Genomic DNA, 24,652 nt, shown 5'->3' with positions numbered 1-24,652 from the left:
ACTCCAATTGTTTTTGGATAGACTTCTTAATTTAAATTTGTCTGATCTTGGATAACAATTATAAACTCCTTTTGTCTTTATCTTGCGTTCCACTTGTCTTTTCAAACTATTCGCAAGTCTCTCATCAGCACGTGTTACTTTGACAAGAGTGGATTTGCTAAATTATGGTGTAAACTAATAAACTATAGGATGAATTTTCCCAATTGTCCCTTCATTTTATCATTGATATCGACGGACATCATCACAGGGACAAAAATATAACACAAACGAAAACAAAAGGTTGAATTTGGTACAATTGATACTTGAGTAGCTCAAATAGAATTTGTCACAAACTACAATGACCGTTTCTACAATTTTTTCAGACAACGGCACCACATCTTCTGTCCCCAGCCAAGCAACGCCTCAAAAGTCACGAAAACAAAATCCAGGGAAAAAAAAACCCCGCTCCACCCGCCGCCGCCCCATGACCCAAACCCCCTCCCTCCCAGCCCCGGAACCCGAGGAAGAAACCCGAAAACCCGTCTCCGCCACCAGCGGCGGCGAAGGGACGACAGGGATGAGACTGATAGTGCCCTTACAAGGGGTAGTCCAGGGTAGGGGCGGCTTGATACTGGGCTCGCTCATCCCTTGCGCCCTCTTCTACTTCCTTCAATTCTACCTCAAACGACACCGCTCTTCGCCAAACCCTCCCCCTCCGCCGTCGCCTTCCTCTTCTTCGAACCTCGCCGAGCTGCAACGAACGACCTCGCGGGGTAATCTAACCGGCCGTGGGTCGACAGGGAGTGTTCATATTTCTAATAGGGCTAGTTCGATTGCAAAACCGAACGATTCACCGTATTATGTTGGGTTGGAGAGGGCTATGGGAGATGCTTATGATGAGTTGATGAATCCGGATGGTGTTATTCAGCTTGGAATTGCTGAAAATAGAGTATGTTATTTGCTTTTGCATTGGTTAATGTGGAATGTGTTGTGTATTGATGACTTATTAAGGTTTTTGATTGTGGCTTTGTGGGTTTTTTTTTTTTGTAGCTGTCATTGGATTTGATTGACCAGTGGTGTTCGAAGAATTTGAACGAATCGATACTTGGAGGAGTTGGTGGTTGTTTGGGTATTAGTGGAATTGCGACGTACCAACCGTTTGATGGGTTGTGGGAATTGAAAGTGGTAAGCAATCGAATCAATTCTTTCCGAGTGGACGTTGTGATCCAATTTGGAACTTTCTGATGTTGAAATGTTGCATTCAATGCTCTGTTTATATGGTAATTCGATGTATTATGGTACGGTAGGTCATCATTAGCTCTGTGTTTAGCAATTCATTCAAGGTAGAAGCACTGATTATATGAATGGGCTGAACCAGTTGCTTGTAACTCATCTTCTGATGGGAGGTTGACTAGTTGCTCTACTATGCTTTAAGTGAATGATACCATCAAGTACCAGCCAACCAGGAATAAGTTTTGATGTTTCAGCTACTAAGTTGCATTAGAAGTTTTGACACCTATCGGGTGAGGACTGGGTGGAGCCAACAATCTGAATTGGGGGAAAGAAGCCCTTGTGCTATTTACGTAAGAGTAATATTCTAGTACAAGCGCTCAAGTGGATTTTACTGCTTTGGTGGGTTCTTAGAAATCCAACAGTGCTCAGTGGGAGAACCGACGGAGGTCTTCTCAAGAGGATTTCAAAGAACTTGAGCGGTTTCGCAGGTAAGAAATCCTGCAAGCAGCTGCCGCCACCTCTGACCCAGCTCCGACTCGCGACTTGACATTCTTGCATTATGTAGCTTGAATCTGAGATCCTTGAGACTATAGTATTTGTTTATACAACATGTTATGAGTTAAAAAAATATACTCCCTCCGTTTTATATTGATGATCCATTTTCGACACACGTGCCCTTCCAAAAATTGTCTATATCTTACAATATATCATGTTTTATATGATCTTGAAAATTTTGTCTGATAGAACTAATTAAGACTATTAAACAAGATCCATTTTACTTGTAAAAAACATTATAAATTAAAGCATATAGACAATTTTGTAATAGGTCTCAAATTGTGAATGTGGACCCTTAATATGGAACATAGGGAGTAAGTTCTTAACACGTCTTAGGCGTGTTGGTTCCTGCAATTCACGTAAATCACCATGGCACAGTTTCCATATCTTTTACTCCCTCCGTCCCACTTTGTTTCGCCTGTTTCCTTTTTTGGACGTTCCAAAAAATTGTCTATATCTCACAATCTATAATATTTTATATATTCAATATGGATCTTGTTTGATAGATCTCAATTTATTTTATTAAACAAAGTTTTCAAAATCATAAAAAACATTATAGATATAGACAATTTTTTTGGATGTTCCAAAAAGGAAACAGGCGGAACAAAGTGGGACGGAGGGAGTACATATCAAGGTGTGTGCTACAGAGATTGGAGCCATGAGAAGTCGTTTAAGGTTGCCATATCAGTGCATGTGAGGATTCTTTTTTGGTTGTTTGCCCATGTACTTCCTGTAAATTCTTCTAATATTTTTCGCTTTTAATGGTTAACTTAGTTTATAAAGAACAACATATGGAAGGAAAATGATAATGCCAGTACTGTTTCTATTTCTGGTAATGCCAAAATTTTGGTGCATAAGAGCCATGTACTTTGGATATGGTACAAGTATTTTATGCACCAAACCATTAACAAGAGAGTTTTGGCATCAGCATTACCCATAGGGAACTGATAGTTATTTGTTGTGTTATCTTAAGTATATCATGTAATTGCCCAGCTGACCACTTTGAGTGTTTTATCAGGCTATGGCAGGGTTCATGTCTCAGATAATGGGAAGAGCAGTAACTTTTGACCCATCTCAACTAGTATTGACATCTGGTGCGACTCCTGCCATTGAGATACTCAGCTTTTGTCTGGCAGACCCGGGGAATGCATTTCTTATTCCCACACCATACTACCCTGGGTAATAGTTCTCTGATTTTAAAATGATTGCAAAAAAGAAATATTCACATTTATTTTGTAAATTTTCATCTTAGTATGCCAGTTCAATAATTTTTTTGATGTATCTGAATTGAGTATGCAATTTGCAGTTTTGATAGGGATATGAGGTGGCGAACAGCGGTAGATTTAATTCCAGTTGCCTGTCGTAGCTCTGACAACTTCACCTTAACAATCACAGCTCTTGATCAAGCTTTCCATCAGGCTAGAAAACGGGGGCAGAAAGTTCGTGGAATTCTCATATCGAACCCTTCTAACCCTATTGGCAGCGCGTTGAATCGCGAGACACTCTACGATCTCTTGGACTTTGCTAGAGATAAGAACATCCATATCATATCTGATGAAATATTTGCAGGGTCAATATACGGAAGTGAAGAATTTGTAAGCATGGCAGAAATTCTAGACTCTGAAGATGTTGACAAGGACAGGGTTCATATAATATACGGGCTGTCTAAAGACTTGTCTCTTCCGGGTTTTAGAGTGGGGGCCATTTATTCCTTGAATGAACATGTTTTGACAGCTTCCAAACGGATGACGAGATTTTCCTCAATTTCAGCTCCAACTCAACGGCTACTAATTTCGATGCTTTCAGACACAGGGTTCATGCAGGAATACATGGAAACCAACAGAAAGAGGTTAAAGTCAATGTATGATTTGTTCGTGGGGGGTTTGAAACAATTAGGCATTGGGTGTGCAAAGAGCAGTGGCGGTTTATTCTGCTGGGCTGATATGAGTGGATTTATTCGTCCTTACAATGAGAAGGGGGAGCTTGAGTTGTGGGATAAGCTCTTGAACATAGGCAAGATCAATGTAACTCCTGGTTCAGCTTGCCACTGCATCGAACCGGGGTGGTTCAGATGTTGTTTTACTACATTATCGGAGAATGATATTCCTGTAGTTATAGGACGAATTAGGAAAGTTGTTGAAACTTGTAAACCTCCCACTTGAAATCCCCAAACGTCTGGAGATAAACTAATATGCCTAATCACCCTTGACATTGCTCTATAAGAAATTGTGATACCAGTGCTCGAGGAGAGTGTCAGATTTTGAAGTAAATGTTCCAGTATAACTACAATGGAGCTCTTGCACATTTTGAAGTTTTGGTTGCATTATAAAGAAGTTTTCCCATGACCCAGAAGTCAAGGGTAATTGTTTCTATAATGGCATTATGGGTCGACAAGTAGTTTTATTCTCATGACTCTGAACTGAAGAGCAATGTTCTAAAAGTCGCTAGGCGCTAGTCGGGCGGTCAACCTCCTTCGAGCGATTAATCGGTGCCTATTAATTAGTAATCGGCGATTAATCGTTAGTCGGGCCCCGCCAGCGATTAATCGGCAATTAATCACTGATTAATTCCTTGTTTTAGAACATTGCTGAAGAGTAAACCAACGGTTTACAAAGCCATGGTACAGGAAGGGAACCTACAAGAAGGGTGATTATGAAGTGGAAGGGAGAAGGAGCATTTTTCTACATCAGTTTCAGTCGCAGCTGCCTCTTCCACTTCCGCTGCAATCCTTCAATCCAGTGGCTAATCCCCATCCAGCTGTTAATCCTAAAGATGCAGCGTCCAATTGCTCTATTCTTCATAGTTTCCTGCCATTTTACAATCAGGCAAGAATAGCAGTTACCAAATTGCATGGGGCAAACAGTTGGTGTATGCATCTGATCTGTATTTCACCTCTCTATGATGTAAAAAACTGAAATGATGAAAACAGAGTCTTTGCTCTCTTACTTTTTTTCCTCGGCATCTAACTTCATTCATCCAATTTGCTCTATGGTTTTATCAGTAAACAATCAAACATTCTAATGGGTATTTCATGTGGTCACCCATTGGATGGTTAAGGATTGTGTCGGTCGTAAGAGATGTGAATTTGCCTCGGGACAAATAATTTGTACTCCCTCCGTCCCTAAATAAATGTCTGGCCCACAAATCTAGGCCTTTAAATAAATGCATTCTTTTCGTTCAAAATATTTGAAAAAATAACCTTTTGGGCGAAGTATTTTTTCCCAATTTTTTGACCCAAACAATTGCATTTTTTAAAGGCATAGGTTTTCAGTCCGGACATTTAACAACAGAATGAAATGGAACCAAGACAAAAAAATTGTTGGATCGAAGAGGCGATGAAGCATCGACACTCCTAGAGACCGGCGTGTCCCACGCGGGGACACGGGAGAACACAAAAATACTTATGGGACACGCCACGTGGCGTGCCCTTTAAATTTAATTAGTATTTTTGGGGGGACACGGCGGTGACATGGGATGGACACGTATAGGGACACGATAGGGGTTAAATATGCAATTTTTAAAGGTTGTTATTTTGGGGTAAATGCATATGTATTACTTGGAATATTTTGGATTAACAGTGTAATATGATCTATGTACGATACTTGTTTATATGTATTGATGCTTGATGCTTCATGGTTATACATATAACTATGTTTACACTGGTATAGAATATATGTTATATTCATTTATTTACTTATTTTTGCCGTGTCCTCATTTTCTCAAAAATCCCGTGTCCCTGTGTCCGTATGTTTGTATCAATGCTACATAGGTTAAGGGACGCAAAATGGTAAAATCTCGATACCTATTGTACTAATTGGAATACATTTCCACCTATTTCTATACATTTTTTGAAACTCAACCACCTACCAAAGGGCCGGGGTTAGCAGTTTGCGTATTACAGTTGCAGGTACTCATCTAAACAGTCAAGAGGAGGAGGAGGAGCTGAAGAATTACCATGGGGAGTTGCATTTGAACTTCTTTTCTTCGATAACTTATTCTGCTGCTCATCATTAGCAGCTCTCCGAGTGTTAGTGACCTTTTGACTGCAACACTGCAATTGCTCTCACGGTCGAAATCTTTACTCTGGACTTTCCTTGGAATATTTGAACTGCTCTTTTCTGTGCAGCCATGCTTTTCAAGGAAACTGGTATGGGGTGATGATAACAGCGGAAATAGACACTCCAAGAAAGCTTCCCCTACTAGGCTTGTTCCTGTTGCATAGCTGTTTTCAGAATCTGGCGAAGAAGGTGATTTCAGCTCGCCACTGTTAGGAACAGCATTAGAAACAGCCAGACTTGATACTAGGCAACTGGTTGGCACAGAAGGAGCTGAGCAGAAGGATCCATCGGTCTCAAATCCATACCCATCAATGTCTGATTTGAAAATCCTGTATTGTTCCTCCTCACTTCCATTTTCATCGCCACTATCTGTAGTTTTTATCAGAGGTGAGTCTAATTCAATAAGTTTTTCTGGTTGGAGTTGAATTCCTACTTCTTGTGGTGCCTGGGAAAAGTGGCGAAGTGGTGTTCCGGGCTTTTCCTCCCATTCAAAGGGAATTGAGGCAACAAGCTTGACCGGAAGAGGTACAACTGGATTAACTGTTTGGGTGCTGGGTTTCCAGTCCTTTTTAGGTGTTCCTGGTTTTTCTTCCCAAACAAACGGAACTGAGATTGGTTGTCTGATTCGGGTTCTGTTGGAATTCTCTGAGGGTTCTACCTCAGCCATTTTGGGATGGGATTTAGTGTTCCAAGGCATGGTTTCTATTTGGACTCTGGATATATGTTGTGGAGCAAAGTGGGTTAGGAATATGTTTTGATGACCTTTGATGCTAACTGCACCATTTTAACCCTCTTGATGATTAGGTTCACCTGCTCACTTTTCCAAGATCATATCCTAATTAGAAATCCCTCTGATAGGTGTGGCCAGTAGCCAATCCGCTAGGTTGTTATACTTGTTATGCAAAGTTGCTCTTTATATCATTGTTTATAGCATATGCAGTTAAGGAAGGATTCCTCACGAAGAAACTGAAGTGTGCTTTATTTATTTATTTATATCAAATTTGTTAGAACAATAAGATTACGATACTGGAAACCTCCTCTCTCCTTACGCCTATGTGCATTGCTCATGCTGTTGGGCCAAAGGCCTCTTGGCAACTGAAGTGTTAATATGCTTGGATTGTAGATTTATCGAGGAATTTGTTAAGAGAGGAAATGACAGGCCAAAGAGAAACCAAAGAAATAAATTTAGCATTTCTCACTTATTATTGTCTATATGTCCCTTTGCCTTTTCCGCCCATCCCACAAGTTCTGTCGTTGATGATGATCCTGTTCTCAGGACATATAACCTTAAGATTTTCTGTAACGACCCGCCGTCTGACTTGCTTAACCACGTGGTTTAAAAGGTTAATCTTGAATTATACAGTAGCTGCTCAAAAATCCTTATATATCACATTGTTTCATAATATCCCGATGTGAGATTGATATTGGGGTTTCACAATCTCCTCCACTTAAGATCTCAACGTTCGTCCTTGTTGCACCCCATGGTTCAACAATTTCTGCCCACCAAGTGATGTGAGACAAGTACTCACTTTTTGTTAATCGTACATAATTATATTCAGAACCTAACTGGTATTTTTGCTTGTGAGTTTGCCCTGCCTGGGACTCGCTTTTCATGTTTGAGCACAATTGCCATTACAAAGGGAAAATGCTATACATGAACATATTTCCATCCATATTTTTTTTTACCACATATTCAGAGAGTAGACACGAGAGCAAGTGGATTCCATGTTTTTGTTTTTTTGGTAATGTAAGGTATCTTGGACCAGCTTACGCTCAACTCGGATTACTACTTATAGCCCCTCTCAGAGGTCTTTCCACGTTTACGCGTGAGGTGATGTTGTCCCAAGAGTCACTCACAAGGAGAATTTAACCTGAAACCTTAGAAGAGAATAAACTCTAAGTCCCAAGCCAAGACCACTGTACCAACCCCTTAGGTTGAATTCCATGTTGTCGTTGACGGCGGATTTTCCAAATGGGACGGAAGAAAGGTAAAAAGAGATAATCGGATAGTCGCTCACCACCCAAGTTAGGAAACCAACGGGATAAGATATCACCATCCGAGGATTTAACTTACGATACAGGGCTAGGGAACCGCTCACAACTCGAAGGAATCCACCTAAGAGATACACAAACAGGAAACTCGCCACCTATCGGAATCCACCGAAGGATAAGATTTACAAGAAGAATTATCTTCTCACAAGCCTAAGGCTATTTTAATTCAAACACACTCTAAACTTCTTCATTTCATTCATAACAATAGAATTTATCGATTACTTGGAACAACCCTCCAAGAATAGGAAAATACACTTGCATTTTCAAGACACAAATTAAAAAGGACTTGACCATAGACTAATAGAAAATTGTGTTTGACTCTTTGAAACTCAAAAACCACTTAGAAATTTAAAAAGACTCTTCGATCGACGCAATGACTTCTTGAATAATTTCAAGGACTTTGACCGGCATCAGTCATATTGAAACAACAGGGTTCAAAATTAATGGAGAATGAGATATTCTTTTCCCTTTCTTTCTGGACCAGAGAATGGCATGTCATTTGGGCCGTGAAAGTATAGCCAATTGTTGCACAAACGATCGTTCACAGGGTGCGGATGTTGCTAAGCTTAGTTGCCTCTTTGGTAGTCATGCATGGGCCAAGTCTTTTTTGGATCTTGGGACACTTTGGTCCTTACCTTAGTGGGCTAAACTCAATATGAATATTTCTTTGTTCTTCCTCTGCCTCCACTCCCAGAAATCTCTGGGCAAAACTCATTGTTTCTCGTGTCCCTATCCTTACAATGAAATTTATATGAAAGTTTGAAACTCAAGTCATAAATCGACCCACTACCCATAGGATTGGGAAATCCTTTGGTGTAAGGTCCTGCAAGGCACCTTGTAGGGCGCAAACGGGCCATCGATCTTGACATTGAATGATTGATATAAGATTTTTAATTATGACCCATAAATTGATTTTTGATCTGAACTGTTGATTGATGAGATTGACGGCTGTGCGCCGCCCTACATGTGCACTACACGGGGGTGCATTACAGCACCCTCGGATCCCTACCCAAGTACATGTGACACAGCCTCTCATTGTTTTCACAAAGGAAATTAATTTTTGCGCTCCACTTTTGTACACAGGTACTTCACTTTGCACTGGATGTTAGCAAAGTGGAATGTCTGCGTACATTTTTGGAGCACCAAAATCAGTGTCCTTTCACAAACCTTATAGTATAGGAAATTGATTTTGGCACTCCACTTAATTTTTAACTTTTTTTCTATTTGAAATTACCAAATTACCCTTTAAAGTTGATGGACACTAACAAAATAAAGAGTAATGGACACTAACAAAATAAAGAGTAATTTGATAATTTCACATAGAATAAAGACAAAAGTGAAGTGCCAAAATCACTTTTTGATAGAAATAAAGGAAAATTACGCAAAATTCACAAATTAACATATACATATGGGAATATGAGAAGAATATATGACTGGAATTGAAGTTTCCATGATCCCATGTTCTTGTTTGGGAGTTTTGTGGACGGGGGCCCGTACACGATATCATTTAGTGCTTTGGAGGTGAGCTAGTAGTGTGTGGGCTCTTGCCACAAACGATGTCTAATTAATAAGGGTACAAACAAGGGGGGTTGGTAGGCAGCTAGGGAACAAAACAATGAGAAAAGGGTTGGAAGATAAGGTAGTCATCACTTTCACTTGGACCCATGCCATTTTTTATTAAACTGCCAACCCACCATAGAAGAGAATCAGAGATGGAGCTTGCACACAAAAGAGAGGGAAAAAACAATAAACATGCAAGAGATTCGAGGACCCCTCTCTCTCTCTCACTCTCTCTCTCTCTCCATATACCTTGATACATAGAGCAAAGAAATCATAAAGAGGTGCATATATATTAAGGGAAAGTTCAATTAAAGGAGCATGGTTTCGTTAGATTATGAGGGTAATTTTTTTTTTTTTTTTTTTATGGCATTTGGTCGAACTAATAATTAAAGAGGGATACATGACAATACTAGATGAGTTTAGTATCCTCCCAGCTTATACCGAGGATATTATCATTACCAGCCGCATTTTATATGTAACCGAACGACAGTGCATGCTAAGATTTAACAAGATTCGTCATCTAATCTTGCGAATCGAACGTGCCTATATTTTCCAAGTGAAAATTATTAGGGGACAAATTCCAGCCAAGCTTTGTTAGCATCCAATTTCCTCATGTATAATAAGTAACTGTGAACCAGAGCAATGAAAAAAGCCTTGGATTTTACATAAGCATTGAATTCCCTATTGCGGTTTGGCCCAGACTACGAAAATATTTACAAACTCAGAATTCAGTTGTACTTTCACCTTCATTCATAAAATATTGTCAATTTACAATTACTCAGAATTTTATTGTACTTTCACCTTCATAAAATAATATTGTCGATCACAAGTACAGTATATAATTAATCTGAATACATGCATCTAAAACAAAATTCTAATGGAAGTTAACAAGTTAGTTGAGATAATTAACTAACCTAACTAGAACCTATATATTCATATACTGAATCTAGATCTACTGAAACCATAATTAAATAAACTACTATTGTCAAACTTGAAGAATAAACTCACATGATTTTGCAGAGACTGTAAGCGACAGCTAGCTCATGGATTCTTTTGAACAATTAATTACCTCAATCATATCATTTACATCGATCCATTATGTTACAATTACAGATCAGGGTTTAGAACCAAAACAACAAGCCCTCACAGATCTGAAGTTGAGTTTATCAAAATCTAAGAGAAAACCCATAATTAATATCAAAATCGAAAGTAGATTAACAAAAGAAGGAAAAAGTTAAAAAGAAGGAAATTAAGAAAGAAAGAAAGCCCCCCTAAAATTTGCCTAACTTGAAGAAGCCTGCAAATCCAAGGACCCATTAAAATTGGAAAACTCAAACAAGGCCTTAGCATTCATCTCCCTTTCAAACCTCCAAATGTAATTCAGACCCACCAGCAACTCAGTGATGGCAGCCTCTGTCTTCTCTTTGTTTGCAAAATACAGCGTTTGTAGCAAGAGAACGTTTGTCTTGGGCATCAAATTCTGCTGCTCAAAGCTCCTCTCACTTTGCCACTTGATCATGTTATGCGCCAAAGGTGACAACCACCCCAAGATCTTCCCCAGAGCATCTCTCCACTCTCCGGCGAGCCCCGGATCGCTGGCCGAGAACCCCACCCCTTTCAACCTGGCCCTCAGGAACGACCTTATGCTATTCGGCAGCATCGAGTAAAGATCATCTCTCGCGTCGAGGCCCACCAAATGCGGCGACCTTATCATTTTCTCCATCACAATTATCAGGTTTGCATAGTGCAGAGCAAGAGCAGAGGCACCCAGAGTACTCGTGGGCGGTTTCAGCATTTTCGAGTTCAACTCGAAGAACCCACGACTCGAATCCTTCATGTCTATATGCTTAGAGCTCCTGGTGCTCATCATCAACAGGCCCGATACGAAATCGCCAGAGTTCGTGTTCTGATCGGAAGGGTAGACGGCAGCTGAAGCAGACAGGCTCCGAGGCAAAGAAACTGCGTACGATGAGAACACGTTACCAATCCCAAACACGAGCTTGATCCTTGCCAGTACCGTGAAAATGGATCTAGCAAGCAATGAAATGGCCGTGTCAAAACTCCTGTTCCATAAAGACCTCTCCTTTAGATACTTAACCTCTTGCCTGTGCACCAAAATCTTCTGCTGCAGATCCACCATCTTTTGCAACTGTTTTTTCCTTGAATCGGTTTCCAAAATCACGAGCTCTTCCATTTCCCTGTAAAGGGTCGACGTGGCGGTTTTCAAACGCTCCATCTTCTTGTTAACCTTTGCATCCATCTCCTTCCAGCTCAATACCCAGTTGTAAGGGTCCCGGCCCGTGTTCGAGAACTCGTCGAAAACCCTGCCGAACGACCTGAGGCTCGAGTCCTCGCATTTCTTGCTGAGTCTGGACACGGATTTGGCGACGAGCCTGAGGTTTTCGGCGATCTCGGCGCAGGCGAGGCCGAGGAGGAAGGACTCGTCGTTGGACACGATCTTACGGACGCCTTCGAGGCATATGCATTCGTTTCTGAGGCGGGTTATATTCTTGTCGGAGAGGGATTGCCAGAGGTGGAGGAGCTTGGACATGAGGCCGGCTATCTCGAAGGACAAGACTCCGACGTTGGCCTTCTTCATGGCACCGGCGGGTTGTTGTTTCCTGGGGGTTGATGGAGTGGCGCGTACGGAATCGATGCTGGTGGATATGGCTGTTTTTACCTTGATAAGCCATGTCTCGAGAGCCATTTGGAAATCAATTAAGGAGGAGGGAATTAATGGGAAAAAAGGGGAGATGGGTTTTGGGTTAATTTTGATGAGAATTCTATAGGTAAGAAGAGTGATGGGTTTAATGAGAGAGAGATAGAGGGGGGGGGGGGGGGGGGGGGGGGGAGGAGGGAGAAAAATAATTGAAGGGCGGAGTTGGGGGGGATAAAAAGAAGTGTTTGTAAATGGGGAAGGATCGTGGGATGTTGAAAGCATTACAAATAGAGTAATGTGAGAGAGAGAGAGAGAGAGAGAGAGAGAGAGAGAGAGAGAGGGGTTCATGGGATTTGGGGTAGTGAGAGAACGTGATGGGGGCATCCAATGAAATGGGGTGATGTTGGAACTACTCCAATAGTGAGTGGGAAAGGTGAGTCGCACCATCACAAGCAAATGGAATATTTGATTCAAAAGTTTGTAAAGGAATGAAAAAAAAAGCAAGTGGGATGGAGTGGTGGTGTGGCCTCCCAGGAAAATTTCTCCCGATATTTTGTCACGGCAGGCTAACGGGAGTTCAAGAATTCAAATAAAGATTGAGCCGGGTACTCAAATCGTAGAGTTTGATGAATAGAATATTTTTTAAAGAAAATTAGTTATATCGGAGATTGGGGACTTAGTATAGGGATATACATTATTTTCGAAAGGCGAACGTGTTACTTAATATGATTTTGGGATTGCAGTACTGCAACATAAGTGTCACTCAATTATGTAGTTAGGAAATACGATTTTGAAATTGCACCTCTATTAAGTTTACCCTGGATCTTGGAATACATGGTGATATCCGATTGGCTTGAGCCCCAAAATGCGGGTTAACTCTCATTTAAAGGGGTGCTTGCGATGTGTTTCGAACAGGAATATGCCAATGCGTTCGCCACAAATCTATTTCTATTTTTTTTTATTGAAATTGCTTAAATTGTTATTTTATAAAGCATCAATTTACTACTTTCAAATTCTAATCGTTAGGTTAAGTTTCATAGCAGATCGGCTCCACACTTAGTATCGGGTTCAACGAAAAAAAATTTACTACACTAAATTTGTAAATTATAATAGTACTCTAGAACTCGGTATTTTGTACTCTCGTGCATTTGGAGAAGATTCAAAACTCACTCACCCCACCCTCAATCCCTTTTAGGATAGAGTAAATTAGATTTCTTGCCTTCATGCCTTGTCCCAATTATCAACTCTGTTAAGTTGGGGCTGCTTCTATGTAACTGTACTTTTGTTGTTTCCCGGCCCCTCGATCTCTTTTCCTTTTCAAAAAGAAGATGAGAAATGGAGGAAAAATCTGGAAGAGTCTTTTGATCAGTCGGTAACAGTCAAAAGGAGACTTTTCCTCTGGGGTTTTTGGATCCCCACACACACACTTTTCCTCTGTCAATTGTTTCCTTCTAGTACTATTAATGGCACTTCATCATTCTTGGCTTCCCTTCCCTTCATATCTAGCCTTTTAAGGTTTGTTTTTTTATTTTTTATGTTTGTTAGCTTGTTTTGTTTTTGTGTCTTAATTGGCTAAAAGGGCCTTGACCCGTATACAACTAGATACAGTATGAGTTTTCAATAAAATTCTTAAGTATATTTTCCTCTTTTTTTTTTTTTTAAATTTCTTTGATTGAGAGGTATGTAGCTCCTGATCATGGGGGCGTGCCGTGCAAGAGGTACACATTACGGTTCTGTGCACCATCCGAGTCGTCCATTCAGAAATTCAGGTTTTGTTTAGTTGAGAGTTTAGTGTAGTTTAGTTTAGTTTAGTTTTAGTAGTGGGTGGAGAGAGAAATAGAGTAATGATTGAAGATAAGGGTAATGATTGGAGAGAGATAGAGAGATGAGAAACTACTAAAACTAAAACTGAAATGTTAACCGAACAAAGCTTCAATAGTTTAGATTTCATCTAGGCAATGAATGGCTCAGGTTCTACACGGTGCCGAGATAAGATATGGATCGTTGGATTGTCAAATAGACGGCTTGGATGGTGTATAGCACCGTGCTGTGCACGCCTTGCACAAAAAATTGGCATCACTGTTTTTTTCCCCTTCCAATCAAATTTCCCGGACTCAAGCTCCCATCGGACACCTCTCATAAAGTCCGGCCATTTTCGGCCACTTTCTGGACTCACTTTGATCATTGGACTCGTTCATTTTGTAGAACTCATTGATTATAACAACAATAAATATGCGAAAAATCAAGTTTATCAGATAATCATATAAATATCTGAACATACCAGATTTAATTCGGAAAAGGAGTAACTAAATGACTCATAACTTGAACAACCCCATTTTTTTACTCCACAGATGAAAGTGCTCCTCCGTTCAAGTAATCGATATTTGATCAATTTGATTTTTTGCATAGTTAATTGTAATTATCAACAAGTTCTACAAAATAAACGAGTCTGATAATCAAAGTGAGTCGATCAGAAAGCGGCCGAAAATGGCTGGACTGCACCCTGCGCAATCCGATGGTCAACCTGGGGCAAGCCACTTCCATATATATATATATATATATATATATATGAACCCCAATCTCTCTCATTCACTTCACATGGCTAGTGGGAAGAGTGATCGATGGGTTGGCATGCTGATTTTGCTGGTTAAAAAAAACCCAGCTAGCTAGCTAGGGGTTGTGCTTGTGCATGGCAGAATTAGGATAGATACTTGTCATTGCTCAAAGCCCCAAACATAATGTTACTAGTTAAGTTAACCAGGGGTGGTGGTGGCCAATATTAATCTACTACAACACTAGGCAAATGGGTTAATTAATTTTTAACAGTGTTGTTTTTTTTGTTTTGCCTACCAAATGAAGGCCGGCAGTAAACAATTAATACCCTACATTAACTTTGTCGGTAAATAGAGAGGCAGCCATCTTACATCTCCACGCCTTGATTGAAGTGCTTCCTATAAATCACTGAACACAATAATTCATACACCATTATTTTGGCAAATGTACATTGTGGACAGATTTTCGCACTTACTTTTCTCTGTAATTAATTATGCTCTCTTTTTGGTACTCTTCATTACACGTACGAAATAGTATCAAACTTCTTTTGTCCAATTCATCAGGTTGTCCGGGTCAGTCTACGCGGGAGCAGTTCGACTAAACTTTGCGAAGATAAAAAACTTTGTGTAAGATTTGATTTTTGCCAAGATTATTCCAAACTTCAGTAGATTCTCCAATTAATTTTTGGTGCAATAATATTTTGTGTTTTGAACCCTCTAAAATCTCAAAAAAATTAATTTGACCCTTCCGAAACTGAGTTTTTTTTTTTACCAATTTGTTTACCAATTTGTTTATTTTTTCTACATCTCTCTCATCGCAGTCGCGCGCCCACCTGCACATTGCGCGCTTTTTTTTGTTTTTGTTTTTTAATAGAATCACATGCACATTGTTTTAACTATTCTAATTAATGCATGTCAAAGCAAGGACGGGGGGAGTGGAAGGAATGAGGAAGGTGCTTAATAATTAGTAGTTTAACTGGTGAATATTTTTCTAGTTTATTTGGCGGAGGAACCGGGATTTGAACAAGCTAGTGGTTAATTTGCAGGAGAAGATCAACACACTGTTTTGATCGAAACAAAGCTGTTCGATCGAGGAATGTATATATATATTGGAAAAAGAAGCCTTTCTTTCTTTGATTGTTTATTGCAATTTGACTGGCACATTTTTAGGCATTTAATTTGTCAGTTCGGCCCCCTTTGGATTGAGTGATTTCATGAGAACAAAAAAAAAAAAAAATAGAGTTGAGGTTTTTTAAGAAATTACTCAATTGGATTTGAACATTTGGTAAGAAATAGAGACAAAAGTATAAAAAAGAAATGTTTTGATTGGTCATTCCCCTTTCTCCCACAATCTCACAAAAAAATGGTGAGATTTGAAGAGAAAGGGCTCCCATTTCTTTTCTCTTCCTTTCTCACCCTCCAAAGGGAGTGTTTAATTAATTAGTCAAACTCTTCGGTATATGCATCAATGAGCCATGTTCTTCTCACTTCTCTCTAATACATCCTCAGGTCAATTCGTATATGCTTGAAAAATAATTTTAAGGTTTTCTCCAAAGTGAAAAAGATGGATCTGGGGTCTCCCTGGACTACAGGGCAGTAGTGTGCTATGCTAGCTGTTCATCTCAACAATTAACGATTTAGATTTTAAAAAAAAAAAAAACTCTTTCATGGAAGATTATTTTCTTTCCTGTAAGAGTTTTTCTTTAATCCAAACCATTGAAAACACTATTGGATGGCTGGAGTTATACTAAAGTTAGACAAGGGGGAACCTAAACGAGCATGACAATGCTGTAGAAACTTTATATCCAATCTAAATACTTAAGCTACTAGGTGGAGAAGTTTCAACATTAATTTAAGTGATCACCCATTCTATTCTCAAGCAATGTAGGATTGTATTCATTAACATATTTCTTCAAGTGCAGCCACATTTGAGGTCTTTCACGTATAGTCATTTTTTAGATCTATCATTGTGCATCCTTTTTGCATACTACACGCTCAGTTTTGCAAATGCTTAGGATCTGTTTAGAACTTGTGGAAAGAAACGGAAAGGAAGAGAAGTTTTTAAAAAATTCTCTTCCCTTGTTAATTTGGTTCTTAAAGAAAGAGAAGGAAAAACTTCAAAAACAAATGTAACTTTCCCCCCTAATCTCTCTTTAACGTTCTCCCTAGCTCATTTCCTTCTTAATTATCTTTTTTTTTTTTCCATTCCTTTCTTCGAGTTCCAAAGAGAGCCTTACTCTCTAAAAAGTCAAGACAGGCTTGGATAATAGCATGATTTAGTCCCACAAATTGAGCATGAATTTCAATTAATATATCTCCAACCAGATAAAGAAAAAAGGATTAAGCTCCCAAAGAAAGGGTTGTTGGATTGCAATTAGGCTATATATATCGTCTTAGAAATAAATAGCTAGAGATGGAGGCCAGGTTGATTTAAATAACCACCATGGAAAAATAAGGCAGTAAACCTTAGGATTCTTAATGTTGGGCTCAGAATGTCCCATGAATTTGGTTATAAAATGTCACTTTCTGCGATCGCTCTAAAAACAGATTTGCGGGTGCGATGTCGAATGTTATAAAAAATTTAATTTAAGCCATCTCCAATACCAATTGATTTTAGGAGAGATGGTAGACAAACGGTCGACTGACACCTAACTAGAATATTAATATTAGATTCTCTACCATATGTATGGGAGAGGATCGGAGAATATCAATAATGAAAAGCTCGTGGTTACACCTTGTTACTTAAACAACTAGCCATTGACTTTCCGAAAGTCGTTGAATAATTTTCTTCCTCTTCGTCTTCTTCTTTTTTTTTTTGCCCTTTATACTTCATGAGTAAAGCAAGATGACTTTAATGGCCCCAATCCATAAAATATAGTCAAGCATGTAGAGAAGGAATATTTAGAATGTAATAATGGCGTTAGTTTTAGTTTTGCTGGGGAGTTTAGGTGTGCCAAGTCCATATATATTCTCATAAAAACAAAACACTTGCGTAGAATGTCAATTTTTTTATAACCCAGGTGTTCGGGGCCAGTTTACACGCACCTCGATTAATTCTGGAAGACCAATTTCACTGTTCACTTGTGGGAGTCTCAATTAATTAAAGCATAGTAGAGCTCTGTATGAATGCGCCCCAAAGAAGTTGATAGTGCCTAAGAGATATTCGAACCTAAAACTTTAGGAAAGAACAAATTTCTTAGTCTCAAACCTTATCCACTAGGCTAATCCTTGGGGTTTGTGTGGAACGTCATTATGGAGGTAATGATTATCTGTGAGAGCCCACCCTAGCTAGCTAGTCCCACATTGGTGGGGATTAAAAGTAAAAAGTAGTATATAACGTATCACGACCAACTACTGTATAATTTGAGATTAACTTTTTGAACCATGTTTTTAGGCGAATGATTAACAGGTCAGCTGACGCGAATCGTCACATTGTCATACAAAACCAACAAAGGAAGTGTTCATAGAAAAAAACAAACAAACAAAGAAGTGTTCATGAGCTTGAACATTTTTATGTACATAGAGAACTTTCAACAACTTTTCAATACATGTTCGAACTTAAAATGCTCATTCATTTTTTATTCAAAATACCACTACTGTATTATTCCTCATTATTTGTGTTTGTTTGGAAGAAATGCAACGGACACCGATGGAGAGATTCGTACACAGATGTGTCCAAAATTGTTCGATGTGTGAGAGCTCCATTTTAACTTGTGATACCTAAGTGTATTCGATGATTTTGGAGATATCTATGTCTAGATATATATACACACACACACACACACACACCACGGATCCAGTGAGGTATCCCTTACCAGTCTACCGTGCAGACCTCTCCTTTCCCTATTGAATTGCGACGATCCGAGCCGCTTAATGTGTTCAGAACGTGATTTTAAGGGTACCCGCGAGGATTCAGCAAAAAAAATGATCGGGAAGGGCTTGATCCGAGCAGTTTTTACTGAATCGTTCAATAAAAAATTGCTTGGATCAAGCCCTTCCCGATCATTTTTTTTGCTAATTTCTCGAGGATACCCTTAAAATCACGTTCTGATCACTTTGAGCGGCTCGGATCGTCCCAATTCGATCGAAAAATGGGAGTCCCGCACGGTAAGCCCGTGCGGGATCCCTTAAGGGAACCGGACTATATATATATGAGTGTTGCTATATGTACCGAAAATGGGGGAGGGATTTCGTACCGACAGTCGCCGGTGGGCCGTCTCCGGCCACCGGACGGCCGATCCGAGCCGTCCAAAAATTCTAAAAAAAAAACCCGAAGGGCCCTACGCGGGAATCAACGACATCCGAGGTGTGTAGGGTGCTTGATCGGAGCACCCCTTTTCGTGTGTATATGTATAATCGGCCGTCCGGTGGCCGGAGACGGCCCACCGGCGGCCGTCGGTACGAAATCCCTCCCCTATTTTCGGTACCTCTATCATTTCTGTATATATATATATATATATATATACATATATATATAGAGTCCCCTTCTCCTAAGGACCACCTTAACTTAATAAAATAAGGACCTCCCTTTCCCGATCGAATTTCGATGATCCGAGCCGCTCAATGTGTTTAGAGCGCGATTTTAAGGGTACACGCGAGAAATCAGCAAAAAAAAAAGATCGGGAAGGGCTTCATCCGAGCAGTTTTTGTTTATTTTTTTATCAAACGGTTCAAATTAAAACTGCTCGGATGAAGACCTTCTCGGTCTTTTTTTTTGCCGATTTCTCGCGGACACCCTTAAAATCACGTTCTGAACACATTGAGCGGCTCGGATCATTGAAATTCGAACGGAAAATGGGAGAAATGAAGAGGTCCTTATTTTAACTAAAATAAGGACCACCTTATTTTCAAATAGAGGTCCTTATATACAGTCATTTTCAAATAAGGTGGTCCATATTTTAGTTAAAATAAGGACCTCTTCATTTCTCCCATTTTCCGTTCGAATTTCAATGATCCGAGCCGCTCAATGTGTTCAGAACGTGATTTTAAGAGTATTCGTGAGGAATCAGCAAAAAAAATGACCGGGAAGGGCTTCATCCGAGCAGTTTTTATTTGAACCGTTTGATAAAAAACAAACAAAAACTGCTCGAATGAAGCCTTTCCAGTCATTTTTTTTTGCTGATTTCTCGCGAGTACCCTTAAAATCACGTTCTGAACACATTGAGCGGCTTGGATCATCGAAATTCTATCGAGAAAGGGAGGTCTTTATTTTATTAAGTTAAGATGGTCCTTAGAAGAAGGAGACTCATATATATATATATATATATATATACACAAATTATCAAGTGAGGGATCCCTCATTTTTTTAAAATGAGGGACTTTCATTTTCCGATCAAATTTTAAAAATCTGAACCGTTCAATGTGTGCAGAACGTGATTTTAAGGGTCCCCGCGAGAAATCAGCAAAAAAAAATGACCGGGAAGGGCTTCATCCGAGCAGTTTTTTTTGAACCGTTCAATGAAAACTGCTCGGATGAAGCCCTTCCCGGTCATTTTTTTTGCTGATTTCGCGCGAGGACCCTTAAAATCACGTTCTGATCACTTTGAGCGGCTCGGATCATCGAAATTCAATCGGGAAGGGGAGTCCCGCATTTTAAAAAAATGCGGGATCCCTTACAGGAACCCGACTGATATATATATATATATATATATATAAATAAATTTCGATTATAAAATCTGAGCGGGAACTATGAGATTGAGATTGAGATTTGGGGTGTTTTTTAAGGTGTTTAATTGGTTGTCCGCGGAACCGCCCCGTGTGGGTATATATATATTCCTTTTATATATTTGTATTTGTGGCATTGATGTTGTTTGAAAATTCATCTCAACGCTATATGATAGTCATGTTTGAATTAGACACGTAATACTAATTATAAGAGAGAGAACATTCTGTCAAAACTTTTTTGTCATGTGAATCAATCGGGTGGACAAATATACTAGTGATCAAGCATCCACGTCAGAAGTTGACACACAAATTAAAAATTGCACAAACACGTGTAACTCACATCGGGTATGAGGCCGACACACTCTGCGCACCCGCGCATGGAACCACCAATCCCTAAATAGAAATCATGGTTAGGGCTCTTGTATTGGAATTTTTCCTTTGACCATATATTAGGCAATTATGTGTTAGACACATCAACATTTATAATGGTGTGATGGCAACATCCATATAGGATGGTGTAATGATATCACTAGAAGAATTTTAAGCTGATTTACATGTTGGAGAAACTATTGGAAGTGGTACACATGATCATATACGTACCTTATATTGGACTCCGAACACTAATTTTGCTCTTGAATTCCGTTTGCTTTAATCACGTCAGCGAGAGAGACGGAATTGAAACATTGTGTCTTATTGGTTTCAATTGACACATTTAATACTAGAGGGACGGAATTGAAATTTCATGCAAACTAAAGGGATTATTTCTAAACTTTACCTTCATAATCATATATTGTAAGGATAATACATATTTTAGTATCTATCTATTAACTATTATAAAGGGAACACCCCTCCTGGTGTACAACGTCTGGCTCACACTTTTTTCCCAAACTACTGCTTAATTAACAACCTAAAGAAAACTACCAAAAATTAAAGAAGAAAAAAATTGTCATTTCTAAATTTCTTCTCCACTCTAATTTTATCTTAGATTTCAAAAATTAATCACAATTCAAGAATTTATCTTTTTATCTTTTGGATAACCGGATTTGCACTCGCATCATATGTGGCCAGACGTCTAGCACATACATATGTATGGACCCGCGTGTGATTTGGAGTTGGGGTGATGAATGTGCATAAGCTCACTATTATTGAAAAGATAGACATTGCTACCGGCATATATTGGTGTTGATGAATGTCTTTCATGCTTCTTCTTTTTTTTGTGTGTGTGTGTGTGTGTGTGTGAATTTTGATTTTATATACCACTATAATTATCAAAATTGATGTTGGTCCACCATAATGCTCAAATTGATGTCAGTCTAATATAATAATTTAATTAATGTCGACTACCATAAGAGCGCCCAGAAGAATGGTTAATTTTGAAACAATATTTTTCTCTCATGGTTAAAGGGAATTGATTTTCATACTTTCCCTTTTTATATCTACACTACATTTTTTTTCTTTTAGCAAAAAAAATACATACGCTTTCAACACTAAAAAACAAAAAAAAAGTGTGTGTATAGCAAAAAGAGAATGTAGAAATTAATTCCCTGATTAAATTGATGTTCATTTGTAACCCACTATAGGATTCAGGTACTTATGCTATGTGGCATGGTAGTTTGCTGTGAGCCTAGCATTTTTGGGGAAGAATGATTATAACCAAAAGTTAGGATCTATCCGTTGCTTCTTCTTCTTTTTTGGTTCTTCGATCGGTATATATCCAGAGAGAGAGAGAGAGAGAGAGAGAGAGAGAGTGAGTGTGTGTGTGGCAAATAACCACACCACGAGAGAAGAGATAAGCCGCCTATACTTTAGAAAAACAACTCACGTGAATTACATTCACAAAATGACATTGACCATTCCTAGCTATTTTCCCTCCCAGTAAAAGCAAATTTTAAGGATAAAAAGGGCAAAAACAATTATTCCAACCAACAAAGACTTTAATTTAGTGGGACTAAGCCGAACACTTTAAATTGCCAAGATGGAATTGGAGAGGGTTGTTGCAAGGCCGTAGTAGAAGAGCTCGTTAATTTTGATATATAAAAGTGAAAGCCAAAAGTATCTAAATATAGTTTTCAAAAATGGCGAACGGACACAAACATGCATGCGCGTGTGGAATGGACCGTTAACGTGGAGCCCACACACGTCAGGCTATTTCGGATACATATGTGTGTGTTTGAATTTGTGTTCGAATGTCTGTGTCTCTAATAATGCTCTAAATTTTTTCGGCTATAGCTTATTTATGTAGTTTCTCCCATAAAAGAAAACAAAACGTTACGAAAACTAAGTTGACTTATATGCTAGAAAGAAAAAAGCTAAAGTAACAAATTAAAGAGCCCCCGAAAACTCAAATTTGACAACCTCACCAAGTAGACTCATCTAGCCATGCCACATTTTGCTTTAAGAGAAGACTTTCTGAAGAAAATGAGAGGTCCCGTTTTCATGTCAAAGGCCATACTCATTTTGCCTCTCTCTCTCTCTCTCTCTGAATGGGGACCTAACTGTGCATTACAGGGATCCCACTATAAGTGCTTCTCCAAAGTTGGGTTCTGTAGTGTGAGGAAAGAAGACAAGATAGCACACATCCTAAATTTTATTGCTGAAATTGCAAGGTATATTCCCAATTCATTTATGTCCATTTGTTTGACAAAGTTAATAACAATGAAGATATATGAATTTATAAATTAAGATTCCGTACTGTCAAAATTCTTATTTTTAAAGTATTTATTTATTTATCTGTTTACGAGACAGGTCATTCTCTTGCAATACATCACCTTTAATTCAATTATTATTTTTACTTATTTCACTTAGGCCTAATTCCTACGGACTAATATTGATGCTATTAATGGTGTCATGTACATTCCCTATTGTCCTGCATATCCTTTACGTGGCAAGTGTGCATCCAAGAGTACTCGTACCCGATCACACAAACATATATAACATGACCCACATAACATTATATGTCACAAACCTCATTTTGGTTTTTGACACTATTATGCACTAGATACATGAATCATTTTGCACAACAATTAGGAGAGAGAGAGAGAGAGAGAGAGAGAGAGAGAGAGAGAGAGAGAGAGAGAGAGAGAGAGAGAGAGAGAGAGAGAGAGAGAGAGAGAAGCGTGGGGGCCAAATGCGCATGAAAAAGGATACAATGTATATGGGCCTCTATTTTATCGAAATAGAAGGAGGTGTGCTCCACTTTTACTGGACATTGGTTAAAGGGAAAATGGTCCCAACCCAGGAAAAAATCACACTTAGGGAACATCTCTAAACATATTAATTTCATTTTGGCCCCTCCTCCTCCTACCTTTGCATGCCCTAATTCATGATAAAACTCTCCGCACGTGTGCCACATCATTGTACTTTAGGAAGACGACCAAAATCATTTCTTGTAACGCACGTGTGTGGACAGCCAAAGCATAAGTGAGTTTATTTAAATGCTATAAACTAAAGCATGCCATAAACCCACAATTCGGTCCATAATTAATTATGACTAATATAGGTCTGCTACCTTTTGCAAATTCTGTCAATATCAGGCTTTAATTTAATAGTGATTTTTAAGAGGGAAAGACGAGAAGGAACTGAAGTGCCTGGCTTCTCTCAAATTGGGTTTTTCCAACTACAGGCCCTGTAGTGTTGATTTGTGGGCTCTATCATCCGTCTCGCATCAATGATCGAATCACGAATTTAGAAGAGTCTTTAAATCGATCATCATGAAAAAAATAAAGTGGGCAGATATTGATAGTTATGTGGTCGAAACATTTTTGTCTCGATGAAAAATGTGTTTCGATAAAGTGAACTATATATAAGTATCCAATGCTTTTTACTCGCTAGATTGATCTTTTAGATTAACTCTTCGAGATAATGATGACTTGAATTATTGATGTGAGACCGGGATGGCTGTAGTCGGAAATCTCAACTCCAAATCAATCATTTTCCGAACGAAAACAAAAATGGCATTGACGTTGTTAACCCATTAATTATCTCAAATCACCGCATGCAGCATACACCCGTGAGAATGTTTGTGGGGCACTAGTAGCTACTACATAAGGCTAGCTAGCTCCCGCTGTCAGAAGTATCATGAAGATAACAATAATATGTTATCTCACTTTTTTGTAAATTTTTGGAATTGTTACCGCTAGGTACAGAAAATAAAAAGTATTTATCATTAAAGTGAGATAGAATCTTTAATTACTACTAGGTTTATTTTTTACAAAATACATTTATCATTCATGGAAGTGCCACGATAGGGTTTTAGGATGTCCTAGGATTTTAGGGCTTAAGATACCCTAGGGTTTAAGTTTATGCGATTTCATAGAGTCCTAAGGTTTAGGTTTAGGCAC

The 24,652-nt window shown here is 38.9% G+C and overlaps 3 protein-coding genes across 4 annotated transcripts; 1 reads left to right on the top strand and 2 right to left on the bottom strand.

Moving 5' to 3' along the window:
* Positions 1-367: 367 nt before the first annotated feature.
* On the top strand, positions 368-6,858 carry LOC131319105 (probable aminotransferase ACS12). 2 transcript variants are annotated; one of them, XR_009197897.1, is made up of 5 exons: positions 410-928; positions 1,030-1,164; positions 2,786-2,946; positions 3,074-4,635; positions 5,669-6,858. XR_009197897.1 is itself a non-coding variant. In XM_058349226.1 (4 exons), the coding sequence occupies exons 1-4, from the start codon at positions 464-466 to the stop codon at positions 3,927-3,929; spliced, it is 1,617 nt and encodes a 538-aa protein (XP_058205209.1). In that variant the 5' UTR covers positions 368-463; the 3' UTR covers positions 3,930-4,728. The 2 variants fall into 2 exon arrangements, 1 of the variants encoding a protein (XP_058205209.1); XM_058349226.1 differs by lacking the exon at positions 5,669-6,858 and having other exon boundaries at positions 368-928; positions 3,074-4,728.
* Positions 4,328-6,522, bottom strand: LOC131319106 (uncharacterized). The gene is made up of 2 exons (XM_058349227.1): positions 5,722-6,522; positions 4,328-4,574 (listed from the first exon to the last, which is right to left on the bottom strand). Exons 1-2 carry the CDS (start codon positions 6,520-6,522, stop codon positions 4,449-4,451), a joined length of 927 nt encoding a protein of 308 aa, XP_058205210.1. The 3' UTR covers positions 4,328-4,448.
* Positions 6,859-10,488: 3,630 nt separating the features above from the next.
* Positions 10,489-12,526, bottom strand: LOC131319504 (protein PSK SIMULATOR 3). Its single transcript, XM_058349770.1, has one exon. The coding sequence runs from the start codon at positions 12,478-12,480 to the stop codon at positions 10,720-10,722; it is 1,761 nt and encodes a 586-aa protein (XP_058205753.1). The 5' UTR covers positions 12,481-12,526; the 3' UTR covers positions 10,489-10,719.
* Positions 12,527-24,652: the final 12,126 nt, after the last annotated feature.

Source organism: Rhododendron vialii, chromosome 3a (assembly GCF_030253575.1).
Source record: "Rhododendron vialii isolate Sample 1 chromosome 3a, ASM3025357v1".
Lineage (NCBI taxonomy): Eukaryota > Viridiplantae > Streptophyta > Magnoliopsida > Ericales > Ericaceae > Rhododendron > Rhododendron vialii.
Note: the sequence above shows the minus strand (reverse complement) of the source record. Positions and strands in the feature narration are given on the sequence as shown.

Excerpts from the sequence above, each read along its gene's own strand:
- LOC131319106 (XM_058349227.1), bottom strand. The coding sequence starts at position 6,522 with ATGCCTTGGAACACTAAATCCCATCCCAAAATGGCTGAGGTAGAACCC. Across the intron at positions 4,575-5,721 it reads TTCAAATGCAACTCCCCATG|GAAACTATGAAGAATAGAGC; the intron begins GTAATTCTTCAG and ends GTAAAATGGCAG.
- LOC131319105 (XM_058349226.1), top strand. The coding sequence starts at position 464 with ATGACCCAAACCCCCTCCCTCCCAGCCCCGGAACCCGAGGAAGAAACC. Across the intron at positions 929-1,029 it reads TTGGAATTGCTGAAAATAGA|CTGTCATTGGATTTGATTGA; the intron begins GTATGTTATTTG and ends TTTTTTTTGTAG. Across the intron at positions 1,165-2,785 it reads GGTTGTGGGAATTGAAAGTG|GCTATGGCAGGGTTCATGTC; the intron begins GTAAGCAATCGA and ends GTGTTTTATCAG.
- LOC131319504 (XM_058349770.1), bottom strand. The coding sequence starts at position 12,480 with ATGCCCCCATCACGTTCTCTCACTACCCCAAATCCCATGAACCCCTCT.